Source organism: Topomyia yanbarensis, unplaced genomic scaffold (genome assembly GCF_030247195.1).
Source record: "Topomyia yanbarensis strain Yona2022 unplaced genomic scaffold, ASM3024719v1 HiC_scaffold_4, whole genome shotgun sequence".
In the NCBI taxonomy this organism is placed as follows: Eukaryota; Metazoa; Arthropoda; class Insecta; order Diptera; family Culicidae; genus Topomyia; species Topomyia yanbarensis.
The window spans coordinates 487812-506952 of record NW_026683602.1 but is presented as its reverse complement, the minus strand read 5'-3'; the positions used below and the strand labels follow the sequence as shown (position 1 = coordinate 506952).

At 38.1% G+C, this 19141-nt stretch overlaps 1 protein-coding gene across 1 annotated transcript; it reads left to right on the top strand.

Annotated features, from left to right (window-relative positions):
- Positions 1 to 9233: 9233 nt before the first annotated feature.
- Positions 9234 to 11012, top strand: LOC131695462 (lipase 1-like). The gene is made up of 3 exons (XM_058983976.1): positions 9234 to 9594; positions 9663 to 10367; positions 10436 to 11012. The coding sequence occupies exons 1-3, from the start codon at positions 9373 to 9375 to the stop codon at positions 10829 to 10831; spliced, it is 1323 nt and encodes a 440-aa protein (XP_058839959.1). The 5' UTR covers positions 9234 to 9372; the 3' UTR covers positions 10832 to 11012.
- The last annotated feature ends 8129 nt before the right edge of the window (positions 11013 to 19141 follow it).

Below are 19141 nucleotides of genomic sequence, written 5' to 3'. Positions count from 1 at the left end.
GCATTTGACGCTCGCGCTACGAACCTGGCGACCTACGACTGCACCCGGGGAGGATAGTAGCATGTCGCGATGATGACCCTGCATCGGCACAGCCCATCATTGCCGGCTGGGGCCTGCTCAGAGCAAGTTGTTCTACTAGGAAGTAAATCTCATCGAGTGAGTGAGGAGGAGGAGGAGGAGGAGGGTCACACCGCGAGGGTAATGGCACGCGATCGTTTGCCGCACCGCGGACCTGCAGCGGGAAAAGCAGTTTGAGATTCCAGCTGTCGGTACTTTGTAGGTACAGACAGGTACGCGCGTGGAAGGGAGGTACACGAAACGAGATTGCCCTGAACGAGAGCGTTGTACACTTGGGATTGACCTGCGGCGGTCGGTAGGCTCGTAACTGGTAGGTGGGTATGGCTTATGCATATATGATACCAGCTCGTATCAGGGCCTGCTGCGATGTGGCGGTGCGGTGTTTGTTTACAACCGGAGAAAGATGCTCTATACAGCAGCTTCTTGGGAGTGTCGGTAGCGGGGCGCGTCTGATTACGTCCGATCGATACGTTAGGGATGGTCGTTTTGGGTGATGATCGTTTAAATTGCAAATCTAAAGATCGATTGCTTTTTGTGTATTACTAAACGTTTCATTAGGGCAATATTAATAAAACTCGTATTACGCAGCATTTGAAAAATTTTCGGAAGGGGTAAACAATTAACCTAATCGAGTAATTCCACCAAAATTCGTCTAAAAGTTTTGAAAACCGTTACCGACATGGAAAACTAAACGTTTTCCACAATCAATAAATATCATTTTGATTCGAGAGCAATTTTTTGAAAGGTCGTAGTATCCGTGAAAAAATACATGGAATGATTACTTCCACGTAAAAACATCTGAAAAATGTTATACTAAAAATGTATGTAAAAATTATGACAAGAAAAGCCATATTTAAATTTCTAACAATAACAGTAAATTTTCTTTTTTAAATTTCTTTTTAATTGATAATTTTAGTGTAAAATGTGATTCTAAATGTGAAATGACAAAATACTTTTAATCAAAATTTTACGAAATGTTTTCAAAAATATTTCGCCTTTTTCTTTCACCAAAATCAATTATTTCGTGAAATTGAGCCCTAGTTATAAGTTATTCACGTTTCTTTCTTATGAACTATCAAATATTATGAACATAATTTTTTTTACGTGTTAACGACGTTAAATTAGCTAGAAATTAATGAGTAGAGAAAGTTATGAAATTTTAAAGCCATAGTACCCAAGGGAGAGCAAGGATGTGAAATATACAGATCGGAAGACTAGAAGTGGCGGGGTCATTGGAAACAGACATAAAATCTTACAGACTAATTTTTCGTCTTCTACTGCTTTTTGTGTTTGCGAGTGACTTTGGCATGTTTATTTCTTCCCTCGGTATGTTGACTATTGGCTTGAGGATACCGTGGAATATGGTTTTGGATTTATTTTTGGTCGCCTGTGATTTGTGATGAGTCTGCAGATATTGAAGTCTGTTTGGTGGTGTTGGTTGTAGTAGATGAGTTTTCTTTAGTTGTTTTGGCGCTTGGCTTACCGTAGTATGCCGTCTGGTTACAGAACTAATATATACCGTCAAGTAAGACGGTATAGGTTGGTTCAGTCGCATTCTCTCTACCCGAACACCGACGAGAATGTCAGGGAAAAAGTTTCTCCAAGTGTCGTTTATAACAGATTCCATATATACGGGAATCTTGGTTTAGACGTTTTCATATTCGACATCGTGTTTCATGTTGTTCTTCGCTACTAGCTTTCTGCCTCGGCTAAGGAGTTGAACGTATTGTCTCGTATGATGTAGCTGTATGTGTGAAACTTCTGTTAGAACATGATCCATTCTCTACTTGATCAAATGTTCCACCTCGCGCACTGTAGGTCTAAGACGGGTCTGCGAAAGGTCAATCGCGATTGTATTCTCCCGTAATGGGCGAAATTTTTGTGTTTCACTCATTTCACTAGCAGTTGGGGGCAACGGTACTTTGTAGTGTATATATGGTACACGTACATATTTAAGCGACGCGATACAGGGGTATTTTTTTTTTGTTTATGCTATTTGCAAGCGGTGCACTTTTGATTTCTGATCTAGAGATGAGAAAGCAGACTGGTCAAAAAAATATTAATTAGTTTAATTTCGCCCTCACATAGGCTGAAGGGATTGCTAGTATTTCAATCACCTTTAAGCAATATTACATGTATCAGTTTGAGCGTAGGACATCAATTAACAACAATTAATATTAGTTTAATCGTAAATCTCCATGGAATTTGTCACCCTGGTAATATATTCGATGGTTTGGACTCTAGTGAATTAAGTTCGCGTTTTTGACGTTTTCGACCACTGTGTGAAACATTAAAAGCCCAAGGTAACATGCAAGCGATTACTCGGTTATACAAACGAATTTATAGACGCGACCAAACCCGTTAACATATAAATGCTCAAGCCCCACGCGATAATGCAATCGTGTTTAACTAGAACATGCAATTGCGATCATTCACGCAAACCTACACCTCGCAAGCATAAAAACGTGCGATTATACAAACGTGCGTTCCCGCGTGATCTTGGACCGATCACGTTCGGAAGCCCTTACCCTCGCTCCAAGCAGCCTAAGTTCATGCCTTCAGTAGGACCAATCTAAAAACAAATTGAATGACGCTCATATGTACTAGAAAACTAGCTTCAGAACGATATTGCCGGTAACTCTAATGAGTCTCTTCTAGCACCTGAACCCCACACTCAAAATTAAACATTAGATTCGCCGTCCGTGCAAACTTTCAGAAACCCAGGCGAATATGCAAATGTTCACATGGGATGAACACAGTTTCGAGTTCTGCACGAATAATGCCTCGAATAAACTGAATAAATTAAAGAAATTCAATAAAATAAATGAAATTTAAAAATTATTAAAGCACAAAAATAATAAAAAGTTATCAAATTCAAAAAAAGAGTACCATGATTACTATAAACCAAATTATTTGAATAAATGATTCAAATTAGTTGATTAGTCAGATTAGTGAAATGAAAAAAACTGAAAATGCATGAACTTGAAAAATTCAATAAAATGCATAAAAACAGTAAAACAGTAAGTAAAATAAGCTAAAAGAATGATATGAATAAAATCAACGAAATGAATGAACTGATCAGAATTACTCCAAAGAATGAAGCGAATAAAATAGAAAAAATAACTCAAATGAATATAATGAATAAAACGAATGCTGAATGAAACAAATAATTATAATGAAATGGTCATATGTTCTCAGCATAGAGCGAATATAGGCAAATGAAACTTTCGCCATAAGTTAGAATAATCATTATACTTGCATCCCTCATCGATAGTTTAGCTTGTATTTGGGAGACTTTTTTGTTTGTTCCAATTTTTGGATTTTGATCCGATATTTTTCATAAAATCCCATACCAATACAATGAATATGCCCTGCCCATAATATCATCACAAACGAGGTAATCTTAGTTTTTAATTTGAACATATGTTTTATTCAAAATACAATAGAGAAAGGAAAAATTTCAAAAAACGCACGTGGAATTTCTGTTTTCAGAGTTTTTATCTTCAAACTTCCATATTACCCAATTAGGTAGAATATTTTTCTGAGATACCCAAGGATTTCCTTAATGCTAGTATATATAAACACTTAGTATAGAATTGAATTAAATTGAAGTTGATGTAGCTTTTGATTTCTTTTTTTGGTCACATGCCTTCCCATAGTGCAACGTTTCGAAGGGATGTTCCTTTATCTTCAGGGGCAAGCAGGCTTTGATAATTTTCCATAGTTTGAGCGAATCCTATACATTTCTGTTGTAAGAGCTGTAGAAATATAAGCTTTCCAAATGCCATCATCTTCGATTGGGGCACTTAACACTAAATACCGCATCATGTGAAATACCATACTTTCTAGCAAACATCTTCAAAAAGATGGCAATTGTGATATTTTTTATATCTTGCCTTATTTACCCAAAAATAGCATCAAAACTCCAGCTTCTATTATTAAAAGATACATGCAGAGTAGGGGGGGGGGGGGGGGGTCAATAGGTCAATTTGATTTGTGATTATGTTTTTGCACTGATTTTGACAAATAAGTATTCGTTATACATCTGATAACATTTGGACAGCAATGGTTTTATGTTCGGCTAAATATTTTTCAAGCTTAATCCAATAAGGAAAGAGTACTTTTTTCCATGTTGCGATAGGCCACTATATTCAAGGTTAAAGAAAACCATGTACACGCCTAGAACATCAGCGGTTCAACTTTTATTTGAAGAGCATGAATACTGCAGTTTATTTAGAAATTATGAATACAAATAATAAATGGAAACCATTGCCGTCGTTCAGGCAATACAACGAGGAAGTGGCAAATGATGTAAAAATCATGAAACCGCGGAAGGAGATGTTGGAATAACGTGTTTTTAGCAGCTGCGTTTGGTATTGTACTTGTGAATGACTTCTTCGGTGTCCTCGTCGTCGCCAGAGTGTGGAATGGAAGATGTGCATTCTGGCTCACGTGGTAGCTTAGTTTTTTTATTCCTTTTGCTTCTCTTTTTAGATCATGTTTATTCAATTATCCACTTTAACAACACCTTAAATTATTATATTGCTAACTCACGCGAAATATCCGACGCGCTTTCATTGATGACGAGCACTTTCCTTTCACACGAGTACGTTATGTTCCGAACAGAACTTCGAATTGTTTAGAGCTTGATCGAATTCTTGCGCCATCTTGATCAGATGCAATTGCTTTCTTTATGTCCTCTTCACTTCATTTTGGCGTTTTTCGCACGAAAATGCGCACAATTTTACTGTCAAAATAATTCAAATTTACATTATAGTAATGACCTGTAGTGCCCCAAACGGCTGAACCATCGTTCCCCCAAGCGTATGTTTTATGTTGATGTCCATATTTAAAAAAAATATAAAAATATCGAAAAACCAAGGCAAAACTCGTGCTCGGCATTTATTTTTACGTAAGAAAAAACTCATTTGACATTTTTTACATTGATTAAATGTACTATACTGAGGACGAACGACAATGCGTTTTCGCAGAATAACACGCGGAAAAATAATCGATGCCATAACTGATACAGCTGATTCACAGTAACAGTCGAAATGGCAGTCGTCAACGATGTTCTATACCATGTATCTAATTTACGCAAAACGAGCGACCTCTGCGATAACATGGCGAAGATAATGGCATATACCTATTGTACCCCTATACATATTTGATCCCATTCTACTCTACTTATAATATCCAAAAATTATGTTTTGAAATTTTGATAGCTCCTTTCCTGCTAATTTACAACAGTTTTGCCTTCAAAATGCTAATATACGGCATGAAGCATTTGAAATGCAAACAATGTGCTGCTTTACTGCATGTTTTGATGCTTGGTGGTTACATGGGATGCCTCACACACGCACCCAATTCGCCCAGTTAAAAAAGGGAAAAAATGTTCAAAGATTCACCTGTTTCCATACCTTTCTTGTATAAGAATAGTAAAAGGGCTTCGTAAACGGAAGTGTGCTGCTGTCGATCCGAGACGTAGCTATCATCATTCAAACTCCTCCCAAAACAAATACAGCATGATTATGTTGTTTTTCCATTCGCTTGAATATCAACCTACCGATTATCGGCTACTTTCGTGACGCGCTCAGAGAAACATTTGTAGGTGATTCAGAGAGGATCGGAGAGAGTTAGAGAAATAAAGAGTTTCATATGACGACCGGCGTGGACTGCGATGAATATGTTTCTTTGCACGCGCGCGATAATTTCTCTCACTAGCCCATTACTCGCGAGATTCGCAATGTACGTCAGACGGAGCGAATGAAACGCTTTGTAACGGAAGATTGCTAGGGTGCTGAATGAGGCTGCTGTTAGTAGGCACAGAGCAGAGATCCAAGTAGGTGGGTTCTGTTCAAAGCACAGTTTGAAATCACTAGGTTCGAAGGCGCGAAATTATCGTGCTACCATGCTGCATTGTCAGCAACTATTCACACTTTTCTTGGGTGGTTAAATTGAGGTCTCTGGCCTACTAAGAGAGAAAAAAAAATGTGCGACAAACTGCTTGTCGTTGGAATGATTGCGAATTTCAACTTCTAGATCAAAGACATAGCTGCCAAAAACAGCTGAATTTCAAGGAATTTTTGTTTTCGACATTCCACTACACTGGCGATGTCGGTGCTACATTCATTTAAACATGGGTGTAATAAGACTTTTTTTGTAGTACGCCGGTGTAGCATCGTGTAAAAATGAAAAAGCTATTAATTGGTTATAGATTACGTTGTTTCTTTTAGATATTGTAGGTCAAAATCTTACACCAATAAGCATATGTCAAACGCAACGTCAATAAATCTAAGTTCAGTTGGTTAAATTTTCTACTAATGCCACTTGCTATTAACATAATTCTGTCCAAAATATCTCCATACATTAAAGCAAGCTTCACCGCCTACCGTCTCCTCTCTTCTTCCAGTCAAGGTGTTGACTTTGAAACTAGTTTATCACTAAAAAGGTTCGAACAGACGGAGCGTCCGAACTCGATTTTAAAAATCTACCCAACCTTAGATTGGTTTTTGTAGCGAGAGAGAGAGAGAAGTGATGTTGTTCGGGTAGTTTCAAAACTTTGCAAATCGATCTCTACACGGAAAACCGATTCATCACAATTTCAACTAAAAAATTAGTTGAGTTTTTGGTTTCGTCTAGTTAATATTTGGGCGAACTAAATTTTTGTTGAAAACAATAATCCAACGTTGTTGGTTTGAAGCTGTCAGTTTCAGTCTGGACATGAACGTTTCAGCCTAGCACAAAACTTAAAAAGCCTACCTGAGCTAAAGCTTGAAAAGCTTGTCGCAGCTTGTAACGCTTGTTTTAGTTCAAATACAATTGCATATGCCGTTACACTATCTTTTCAGCCAAGACACAAACGATTGGAATTCAACTAATCTCATTGTTGAATTAAACTGCTTCATCGTAAAATACAACATACGATATTTCAAACGTTTTGTTTCACCGACCGACGGATGAAGGTATGGAATTAAATTGTTGAAATACTCCGTATGCCAGTAATCCACACGTAAATATAATATAGAGTTATGTTTCTCATAATGTTATCTTTTTATAAACTGCACTCTTAAATGCGACGAAATAACCAAAGCTATTTAAGGATTGTTGGTAATTGATTGATGATTTCAATTTTAGATGAAAGGAATAATTTTTATTTCTTTTCTATTTAGTCAGCCAGCACTACAAAAAAACTTCATACTTATTCCAGATCTAGTTTGGAATCTAAAAAGATGAAAAATAATTATCGTATTGCATATTACATATTACATTTGTTAATAATTGAAATTTTACTATATAATCGACTAAATCCGAAATAGAATGATTTTGACAATCTTCGACAATACTTTCAACTTTCAGTATACATGTATTGAAAAAATGTCAATCAAAATCATTCCTGTATTGAAATATTTTTAAAGAAAAACTAGGCAAAACCAAAATGAGGTCAGTTGAATTTCTGATTTTTGTGTACTGGTTCAGGTAGTTGCGTCCGGGCTAAAACAAGCTTTCCAAGCTGAGACAAGTACCTACCTGCATAACCGTTATGCCCAGCGTGTATGAATAGACTCTCGCTACCTTGATGTATTCCAGTAAGGTGTGCATCTTGGCTACTTTGCTGTCATTTCGTATGATGTGCGTCTTGAATCAAAATCAATAATAATTTTCAATAACTATTATTTGAGAATCTCGCAAAATTAAGAGAACATTTAGTTACGTTTTTCATTTTTCTGTTAAAATCAACTAATTAGGAAAACAAGAATTTGTTTTGTTATTTTCTTCATCGAATGGTTTTCAGTGATAATACTGCGTTCAGCGACATAGCATTCTGTTCGAGCCTTACCTCGACACCAGTCAAGGATTAGGTCACGTTAGCTATTAATATTTTATTATCATTGATTAGTGACGTTTTACGTTTTACGCATTTCGCCGCTAGTGTTATCTCGCATTTAGACGAAGTCATTACATCAAAGAGATATGCGACATCCTATCTTGCATATTAATGTAGAGATATATAGGAACTAGTTGACGACTTAGACTAAGGTCAGCAGCGCTTTCGGGAGCATCGCTCAAAATAAACCGCGTCGCTTTCAATATGATTGTTTTTTTCTGATCAACTGTGGGAATGTTTTTCACGTTTCCGATACATCTTCTTCGTTTAAACGGTTGATTTGGAGCAGCCTTACGCCATACATTGTTTTGAAGCAGCATATAAGTACATTTTAGTGCAGACATAAATAAACAGCAGTGCTGCAATTGACCGTTGGACTTCGTAACATAAACTTGGAACTTGACGTAACGGACTTTGTGGTAGATTTATGATCGTTTTTCGCTGCGCTATCAGCGACGTTTGTTGAATTGTAATAGGTGATCTCCTACTGGTAGTTTAAAGCTTGAACAATGTAGAATCGTGTGTTATTAATTTCGATGGCACTTTTCCTCTGCTAAAACGAAAGAAAAATCGAAACATCGTATTGAAACTTTGCAACAATATTCACTTTATAACTATTAGTTATGGAATTTTCGTTTCGACTTCGTCTCATCAGAATCCGGCACTAACTTAGTGACAGAACTAAGCTAGCGTCGAATAGACGTTAGCTCCAAAAAACGAAAACACTTTGTGTTTCTGTGTAAACCCCTAGTCCTGCGTGATGTCCCACAAGTCCTATCACTAGTGTGGGATTCTGATGAGACGAAGTCGAAACGCAAATTCCATAACGAATAGAAAATACACGGCAACTGTCAGACCTGCGTATGCTCCTGTTCTGACATTCTTTACATCAGTTATAAACCCAGAGAGCGGGAACGCTTCAAACTTCCCAAAGCAGTACCCCGCAGAATTCCTATTCCATTCACAAGACGCGATCCTGATTAAGGCTAACGATTGGCGAACGTTTGATAAATATCTCACCCCCCAACCGTCATCCGGCAAATTACTATAGACGGTAAGCGAGAGTTCATTAAGGTCTCTCTCTCCTCCGTCTCATCTATTACTTCTTGGAAAAAAGAAAGAAATACACACCAGCACCACGTCGTGCCCGGTGGGGATTGACTGCGCTTCGCTGTTTGGCACTGCCGATACGCGGGCTTAATTCAAACCACAAAAATCGAGCTGGCTATAATGACCGCTAATAGATGTGAACAGTCGGTGAAATAAAGCGCTTGCTTACGGTTCATAGTCTAGGCTTGGGTAGTGTTTTGTTGTTGTTGTTGTTGTTGTTCCAAGATCCAATATGTTTTGTAACTAACACCAATTAGTGCCCGATGAAATTGCCATAAGAAAAACAATCGTGCCAAATGCGGTTTAGTGAACCATGTGATCACCTTCGTAGCAATAGTTCAGAATTCATCTCGAAATGTTTGCGACTATCGTGTGATCATTTGTTCCAACCATTATCTACCATGTTCCCTACCGTTTCCATACTGCTGCTGTTCCTAGCTTTTCCGCTTGTTCTAGGCGGTTCAAGCAACAGCTCGACTCCGTTTCTGTTCAGCGAAGAGGATGCCCTGTTGACGGTGGTGAGTTAACGATACAAACGCTAGTGACTCAACCGCTCGTACTGATGTTAGAAACCATTCTTAATTAGCCTCAGCTGATCACCAAGTATGGCTACGAAGTGGAAGAACACCTGGTCCGAACGGAGGACGGGTATCTGCTGACGATGTTCAGGATTCCGGCCCGAAGGAGAAGACGAAGAAAGCATCCGGTTTTCATGATGCACTCACTATTTAGTAGTAGTTCCGAATGGGTGTTGATCGGTCGGAAGCATGGTCTAGCCTATCTGCTAGCGAACCGTGGTTATGATGTGTGGATGGGAAATGCTCGCGGTACTCGCTACTCGCGAAGTCATGAACGATACAGTATCAGTTCGTCAGAGTTCTGGGACTTTAGCTTCCACGAAATTGGGTTCTATGATATCCCGGCACTTGTCGATTACGTCCTAGAACGTACGGGAGCTCGCCGGCTTCACTATGTTGGCTTTTCGCAGGGTGCCATGGCATGTTTTATAGCGCTAAGTGATCGCCATGGGTTAAACGAGAAGATAATCGAAATGCAGGCCCTATCCCCGGCTGTCTACATGCACCGTAGTTTAAGTGTTTTCGTGAAATTCGTAGTTTCGGCAGTACAGAAGCTATCAGATATATTATACTCTGCCAGTCGGTCCGAGTTTCTGCCGAACCGTGAGAAGCAGTATTTTTTCTTCCAACGGCTGTGTCCTTCGCCGGAGCAAACCATCTGTCGGACGGTGATCTACGATATGGTCGGAAAGAATCCGGAAAAGCTTGGTGTAGTGAGTTAAACGAATCAGCAATTACAAGATTGTGTACTAGTGTTAGTTTTTGTTTGTTTCTTCGACAGAAACCACTGAGGATCTTCTCCGGACACTATCCGGCGGGTGCTTCTATGAAGCAGGCACTGCACTACGCGCAGATCATTCGGGACGGTATTTTCCGGCAGTTTGATTACCGTGATCCGGGTACTAACTTTCAACGGTACGGAAGTCCGCGTGTTCCCCGGTACAACCTGTCTCGAGCGACGCTTCCGGTTAGGACCTATTTCGGGTACAACGATCACGTGGTCAACTATCTGAATGTACTGCAGCTGGAGCAGGAATTGCCGAATGTCGTGGGAAGCTATCCGGTGTCGGATAAGCTGTTCACCCATTTTGATTTCGTTATAGGTAGCGAGGTGAAAGAGGTACTCTATGACGAAGTTGTGAGGAACGTGGAAAAGGCGGAGAGGGGGGTCTTTTGAAGTAGGTTAATAAACAGAAGTATGAATATCGACTCGGTATAGTGTACTCGCTCCGGCGACGTGTGTGTGTATGTGTATTTAATTTATCTCCTACTGATCGGCAGTGTTTTTATGCAAAAAACTTGTCGGTTTTCATGTATTGTGTATATTTGTGCCATGTATATATGCAAATAATTTTAGACCTGGAGACGAAAGGTGATAGCTTTACTGTTGGTACAATAACCCGCTTCAAGGATACCTGTTCATTAAACTGTCCAGAAAAAGCGAATTTCTGATAATTCAGTCGATAATAGATTCCTAGTATCTCCAGGTGTTTCTGCTCCAAATTTGAACCAAATCAAAGTCTAGCTACTGGACCAACGTGTTCAAATTTGAATGAGATTTTTCGACAATTTGCATGGAGGAAGCGCTCTAATTTGTATATTCACCGCTAGGTGGCATTGTATGTATCCATTTATCACTGGAAGTGAAAATAAGACTAATAGCCAACAACTTTGTCGAAGACTGCAAAGCAATCCAAGTTCCTTAGGCGAAGTTATGAAACCTTAAATTGAGCGATGTCGGAGTTAGTTTTGCATGGAGCCTAGGGACCATTCATAAATTACGTAACGCTTTTAGGGGGGGGAGGGGGTACGACAAGTTGTGACAAGTTGTGACATAGGGGGGAGGGGGTGTTAACTAGATCGTTACGTAACATGTTTTCATCGAAGAAAAAAAAAATTTTCTTGGAATTTGTTACGTAACAGGGGAGGGGGGGATGGAAAAATTTGTGACAATTTGTTACATAGGGGGAGGGGGGGGTCAATTTTGGGCAATTTTTGCGTTACGTAATTTATGAATGGTCCCCTAACATCACATGGTGATGAATCAGTAGTCGATTTCCACGAACATTTTTTTGCGAAATAATGGTTGGGTTTAACTACATAGTATGTTTTGAAGTATTTTAGTACATGGTATGAATAATCTCTTGACCGAAAAATTTTAGTGTCATATTTCACTGGATAGATGGCGCCAATGCTAACTTTTAAAAAAAGAGAAAGAATATGAACATGCGCACTCAAATTGCTGTGAAGGCTAGTTCTACAACTTTGTAGAAGACACCTAATATCTATCTCTCTCCGTTGAAAAGTTAGTGTTTACGCCCTCTATGGGGTGAAATGTGGAACTTAAATTTGCTAGTTAAAAGATGACTAATATCATGTACAAAAATTCTTTCAATGTTTCCATTCAGCTAAACCCAGTCATAATTTTGCAAAAAATAAAATTCGTGGAGTCCGACATCGATTTCTATCATCTACTCGTGAATCCTATTCTGAAATAATAATAGGCACTATGCTACATTTCTCCACAAGGAGAAAATTTTTTGGGTGAAAATCAAATTTTCCCCACTAAGAAAAAAAAATGGTTCACAACCACATTTGCGCGTAGAATGCACAAAACCAAGCTATAACTAAATTAGTCAAAGTCGAAACTAATTCAAGATAGTAGAGTCTGAAAACACAGTGAATGTCCGATTTTATCAGCCCCAGATTTTGTCATTCTAAGTTGTATATGTTCGATAGGCTCTGTAACACATTAAAAAATTTCATCAAACTACGTAGTAGTACTGAAAACTTATTTGTTTAGCAGATAGCTTCGAATTTAAGAGGAAGATCTATATATTTTTACAAACCAATCGATTGAAAATTATGCCGGCTACAATTTGCAGAAGAACGATATTTTATATTTCCTCAAAATATTTTAAAAAATACGTAGAGGTACAGAAATTAGATTCATACAGAAGATAGAGTTGCAATTTATTCCAGAATTTTATTTTCTTTCAATAAATTTAAATAAAATCGTTGAACGACAACACTAGACTGCCCAGAAAAATAATGAATTTTTGGAAACTCAATCGGCCCACCCCTTATTCGATTACTAGTCCCACCAGGAGTACTTGTTCCAAATTTGAAGCAAATCGGACAAGTCTAGCTACCGGACCAACGTGCCTGAAGTTTGTATGGGATTCTTCGACAATTTACATGGATAAAACCCACTAACTCGCATTTTTGCCGCTAGATGCCCCTGTATGCATCGTACTATCACTGTAAGTAAAAATAAAAAAGATAATTTAATTGTCTGCAACTTTGTCGAAGACTGCTTGTCAATCCGGCTTTGTTATAAGAAGTTATTAAACTTTTAACAAAGTGATGTCTGAGTCAGTTTTCTATGGGGCCTAGTTGTGCATGGTTGTGTATCAGTACTCGATTCTCACGAACTATACATTTTGTGAAATAACCGTTAGATTAAGCTCAATAGTATGTTCAGAAGAATTGTAGTAAATAATACGAGTCATGTTTTGGTTGAAAAATTTTAGTTCCAACTGTGACCGGATAGAGGGCGCCAGCACTAACTTTTCATAGAAGAGAGATAGAATATCAAAATGTTCCGAAGAATTATTGAAAAATGCTTGCTCTACAACTTTGTAGAAGACACCTAATATCTATATCTTTTCGTTGAAAAGTTAGTGTTTGCGCCCTCTATGCGGTACAATGTGGAACTAAAATTTTCTAACCAAATCATGACTCGTATTATTTACAACAACTCTTCTGTACATAGTATTGAGCTAAATCTAACGGTTATTTTACAAAAATGTTTAGTTCGTGGGAATCGAGTACTGATACACAACTATGCACTACTAGGCCCCATGGAAAACTGACCCAGACATCACTTTGTTAAAAGTTTAATAACTTCTTTTAACAAAGTCGGATTTACTAGCAGTCTTCGACAAAGTTGTAGACAATTAAATTATATTTCTTATTTTCACTTACAGTGATAATACGATGCATGCAGTGCCACCTAGCGGCAAAAAGGCGAGTTAGTGGGTGTTCTCCATGTAAATTGTCGAAAAATCTCATGCAAACTTCAGGCAAGTTGGTCCGGTACCTAGACTTGTCCGATTCGCTTCAAATTTGGAACAAGTACTCCTGGTGGGACTAGGAATTGACTCAGGTGTAGGCCGATAGGGGTCATTTTTTTCCTGTCACTCTAGACAACACTTTAATTGTTTAGTAGTTTGAGTTCAAAGCGATGACCTACAAACGGATACAATTGCATTTGTTTGGTGTATTTAAAAATTGTAGGCCAGTTATCTGCTAAATAAATGAAATTTCTGTTCTTCTAGGTACAATTGTAAAAAAAATTGAAGATAGTTTAACGAAAGACGACACGGGCCATTCATATACCACGTGAACAATAAACCCTCGATTTTACCCCATCCACTCCCACCGTGGACAATTCCTGTACCCCTACTGCCTTCCCTACGATGACCACGAGGATTTTCTATTTTTCAGTAATTTAATAATAATGGGGTTTCAGGAATTTTTTGTATATGTTAGACTACTATGACGAAGAAGGACTTAATGAAAATCGTCCAAACTTTATTAATAGAATACTATACAATTGACTCATAATTTGAACTACAAGCTTTCAAATCCAAAATTATTGGTATTTGACTAAGTCACAGAACGTTGAATCAAATGATTTAATTTTTTTTTGGATTTTGTTTCGCGCGATTTCCTCTGCTTTTTTGATGATAGTTGCCGCTCATTTAAAAATCTTTAAAAAATGAAGGTAACTCTCACACCAATGACGATACAAATTAATTTCATTTTCTTATAAAAGATGAAAGTATAAAATGAAAAGTCCACGTGGACATTTCCAATGCACCCAACCCACAACCCATGGGAAAGGCGTGAACTTTCTTGTGACCCCTACCCTTCCCCAACTTGTCCAAGTGGTATATGGATGACCCCTGTCACGGCGCTACAAAATAAAAAAACTTCATATACTTTTCAAGTGATCTGTTAAAGGTTGTAAGTCTACAACACAAAACCACGTTTGATCAATTTAATATACCATCAAAATCTTGATTTTGATTTATAGCAAAAAAAAACAATTTTTCGGGAAAAAAATGTTTCTACGCAGTAATTTTTCGACCGATTCTCAATTTTTCGAGTTTTCTGGAGAAAAGAAGAAATGACCTTTCTAACGGTATCTTGTTAAAAAATATTAGGTTGTTTTAGGACAACAATGTTAAAATAACACATTTTTTTACGATTTTTTCATCAAAGTAGGAAAAGTGCTCAACATTTTCATCAAGCGTCTTTGTATCAATAAAAGTTTAAAGAGAAAATTCAGCTTCGCATCCAACGACTTATTTATCATCAAAATCAAATGGCAGAGTTTTTAGATTTTTACTAAATTGGAAACTTGCCGATAAAATAATTACTGCGCAAACCACACCCATACTCGATTCGTTGTTAACAAGGCGTCTGTAGTTCAATTTTTTTTTTCGGAATTCTTGCAGAATTAAAACATGAGTGAATCAAACGTGCTTATAACTTGAAATGCCGTAACTCTGATCAATGCCGTAGTTAAATATGGCAGTGACTTGGGCGACATAAAGTGCTCTAAGCCGTCGGTAATGTTTGGAAATTTGTACCAAAAATTCGTTGGTTGAAACAAAAAACCCAACGACTGACAACGATGCCATCGTAGTATTGCATCTTGCCTGTTACGTTTTCGATTGCTTAAATGTTGCACCAGAGCGTTGTTTTTGTTAGTTTTGCGTTTTAAATCGTGTTTATAGCTATATATGCAAGTTTATCAAACGCGGAAACACATATTATTTCGCATGAAAAAAAATTGAATATATTTTTCAGAATTCCATATTTTAATTATAGAGGGGGCTTTTGATGTCAGAAACGGAAATAGAACAAAGTGTATTCTTTTGGCTCTGCTATAGGCAGAAAATTGTGGATCACACTATACAATACTAGCGGTTCTCTATTCAGTTTCTCATATAAGGTCTTGAACAAGTTGTACCGCTTATATTGATAGATTCGAGAGAATTTCATATTTCACTGCGAACGAAATTTGAAACAAATTTCAGCAATGAAATAGAAAAATTTCGTTCAAAGTGAAACATCAAAATTACTCGAATCTATAAATATGAGCGGTACAATTTGTTCAAGACCTAACTTGTATGAGAAACGTAATAATAGTATTGCATATTATTATCCATAATTATTTGTTGAATAACTCAGTTCCCTTTCTACATATATCTGAACTAGTTAGATTAAACGTCGGTCGATACGATACGTTGTTGTTTGAAGGAAAAATACTAAATGGTGGGATTGCCATTATCTCATGCATTTTGAAATTATTCGAAAAAATAGAAAATGACAAAATATTTCAGCAAATCAAAAATGAAACAGCAAGCAATCAGCATGGCTCTGATTTAGGCCGCTCAACAACATCAAACACTTTAGAATTTATAACATTTACTGTTAATGCAATGTAAGTACAATGACAACCATGGGGGAAACCCTCTACACAGTCTTTAATAAGCCATGGCGAATCCAGGGGGAGGGTCCGAGGGTTCCGGACCCCCTCCGAGAATTTTACCCTTGCTGAATTTTTTTTAAATACTTCCCAAACACAAAATCACACCAAACCAAATTCGGCCACCATAACTGATTTTCATTAAATGAGGTTATTACGTATTACGTATTGTACAATGAACATTTCAAACTTAAAATTTCAGACACCCTCCGAAATTTTTTCTAGGTCCGCCCCTGTTAGTAAGGCATTCTACCGTATTGAAAAATATGGCATAGAAAATAAACTCTGGAAATAGCTCGAATCATATTCAACTAAAAGCGAACAAACAGTTCACCTTCAGAATATGCTCTATGAACAAATTCGTGTCACCTCTGGTGTGTCAGAGCTCCCACTTATGCCCTCTTTTTATTTTGTACGTAAATGACATTACCTTGATACTCAAACATCTGAAAGGGCTTATGTATGCAGATGACATGAAACTTTTCATGGAAATAGGACTTGTCAAAAACGCTGAAGCATTCCAAAACGAAATCAATCTATTCCACACATGGTGTAGCAAACGTCTACTCCAACTTAACGTAAAGCAGAGGGCGAAAACAGCTTCAATCACATAATGAATTACAGTCTTAATAACTGAGTTCGAATGGTGAATAAATAGGTCAAACTGGCCAAATTTCTCCATTTTTTTTATTTTGGACAAGGCACTATTCCTTCTCAAACAACGCCCTTTAGCTATAAAAATCAGATTACCACGTGTTCATCCTGCGGATTAGTTTAAGAGAAATGCACGCAAAAGGGTTTGCGGCAGTCAAATACTTGGTTCCAGATCAATTGGCCGAAAGTCATTTGACTGAATGGGTCATTTTGCTGCACGCCATTTGGTCAAAAGGCGTTAGGCCGAAAGGGTCGTTTGGTCGAGTGCCAGTTGGCCGAATGCTAGTTGAACGAATACCTGGCACCAAAACGAGTCCACCTAATGGCCTTCTGCCAATCGTCTTTCGTTTTCGGTCGAACGGAATTGGGTCAAACGAAATTTGGCCTAACAACAATCGGCCAAACGGCTTTAGACTAATTGGCACTTTCGACCCAGTGGCAGTTGGCCATACAACATTCGGTCAAACAGCAATTAGGCCATATATTTTGTTATCCATTCAATTGCTCATTGTAGAAATATTGGGTTAAAACATGATGTGTTGGAATTCATAATTTCTTATAAATTATCATTTTCATCGAATGTAATTTTATATCTGTTTTACACCTGTTAAAAATTAGGGGGGTGGGCTCCATTCATTAGCACCCAGGGGTCCCGAGTGGTCTTAAGACGGTTTTGCGACACTTTAAATTTACAATCACTCCTTTACTATTTCCAATTTCACTTCAAATTCTCCTTTTGTTCGTTAGTTATTCGTCCTCTGACAGTTCGGTTTACTTCCTTACATAAACTAAATTCCTTCGACCTGACTTTACATTTGTGGGGTAGCAGCTAAATGTCAGAAATCCTAACGTCAGATCCCATAGTAAGCTTTCACTTATTTCTATACACTTTTTCAACGTGCCCCAATGACACTGATGGTTGAATAGTTCGTGTAGACAATACATCGGACAAACGCAAAACATGTTACAAACTATTGCAAAAAAAGGTTGTTAAATTGTTGCGATTGCTATTATGTCACCAATGCATACGATGGTGAAAGATTGCCAATTGCAAATCAAAAATCGTCGGTGACAGCGAATCGAAAGATTAATAACTCTACCACCCGTTGTGTCACGTAAGATCAGGCTGAAGTTACGATCTTCAATTACAGCACCTGTTTTTTTTTGTATCACTAATAAAATACATTGTATACACTAACCGATCGTTGAACAGCTATAAATCATGTGAAGAGTAACTGTTTTTGCCACCGCGGAATTTACTACCATCGTTAAATTGAAGTCCGAAACGATATGTTTAGGGCGATGCACCGATAACTCACCGACTGTGCCTTTGCCGTTGTTTACGTCCAATATGTGTAAGATGCTGTATCTATTTTAGGTAACATCTCAGTCCTAATTTTGGATATTTTAACTGTTCGGTTGACCTTGTCTGCCGCTTGAACGCATTGGCTGCCGGATAAACAGAGTGCGAAAAATGTCACAAATCAAAGGCAATAAAATGTAAATGGATACCCTGACCTTATTCTTGTCATAGAGGTTGTCCTCCGAACTCCAAAAACCGCCTCTCTTTCGGTTCGAAAGAATTGTGTTCCGGAGACGGAAAATGGTTTTGTTTTTCGAGATTTCAATGGAATGATATTGAGTTTGAAAAAAAAAACAACCCTGCTACCATAGCCTACTATGTTTGGGTGGTTACTTTGTTGCTTTTGCTTCTATGCTCACTTTAAAATCAGAGCACGGGAACGCTGCAAACTTTCAAAGGGGGGGCTGCAGAATTTTCATTCGACAAGGGGCACAGTTTGTAAAAAATCCCATACCGAGCCGCAAATTACCTATCATTAGAGGTAAGCGGTAGCTCATTGGGGTCTCTCCGTCTGTCTCCTCCACACACTGGACGCTGACAGTGGGTGCAACAATATGAAAGAAATACTCAACGCTAAAATTCCCCCCGTTGAGTAATATGCCGCTGGACTTGCCACGCGGTAAGTACTCACTGTCCTTAATTCAAACCACAAAAATCAAGTTTGCCATAATGACACCAATCTAGATTGCACAACACTCCGTCAAACAAAGCCGTACGGGGCTTGCAGTTCAAAGTCCAGCTCTAGTGGGTTTTTATTTCCAGTGCCAGTAGGTTTTGCAGTTAGCATCAATTAGTAACCGATAAAATTACATCTTACAGTACGGTGGGAAATCTGGTCGTGCTACGGTGAGGTTTAGTGAACCATCGAAAGGAAGGGGGTCTAGAATAGCAGTAGCTACTAACTTATC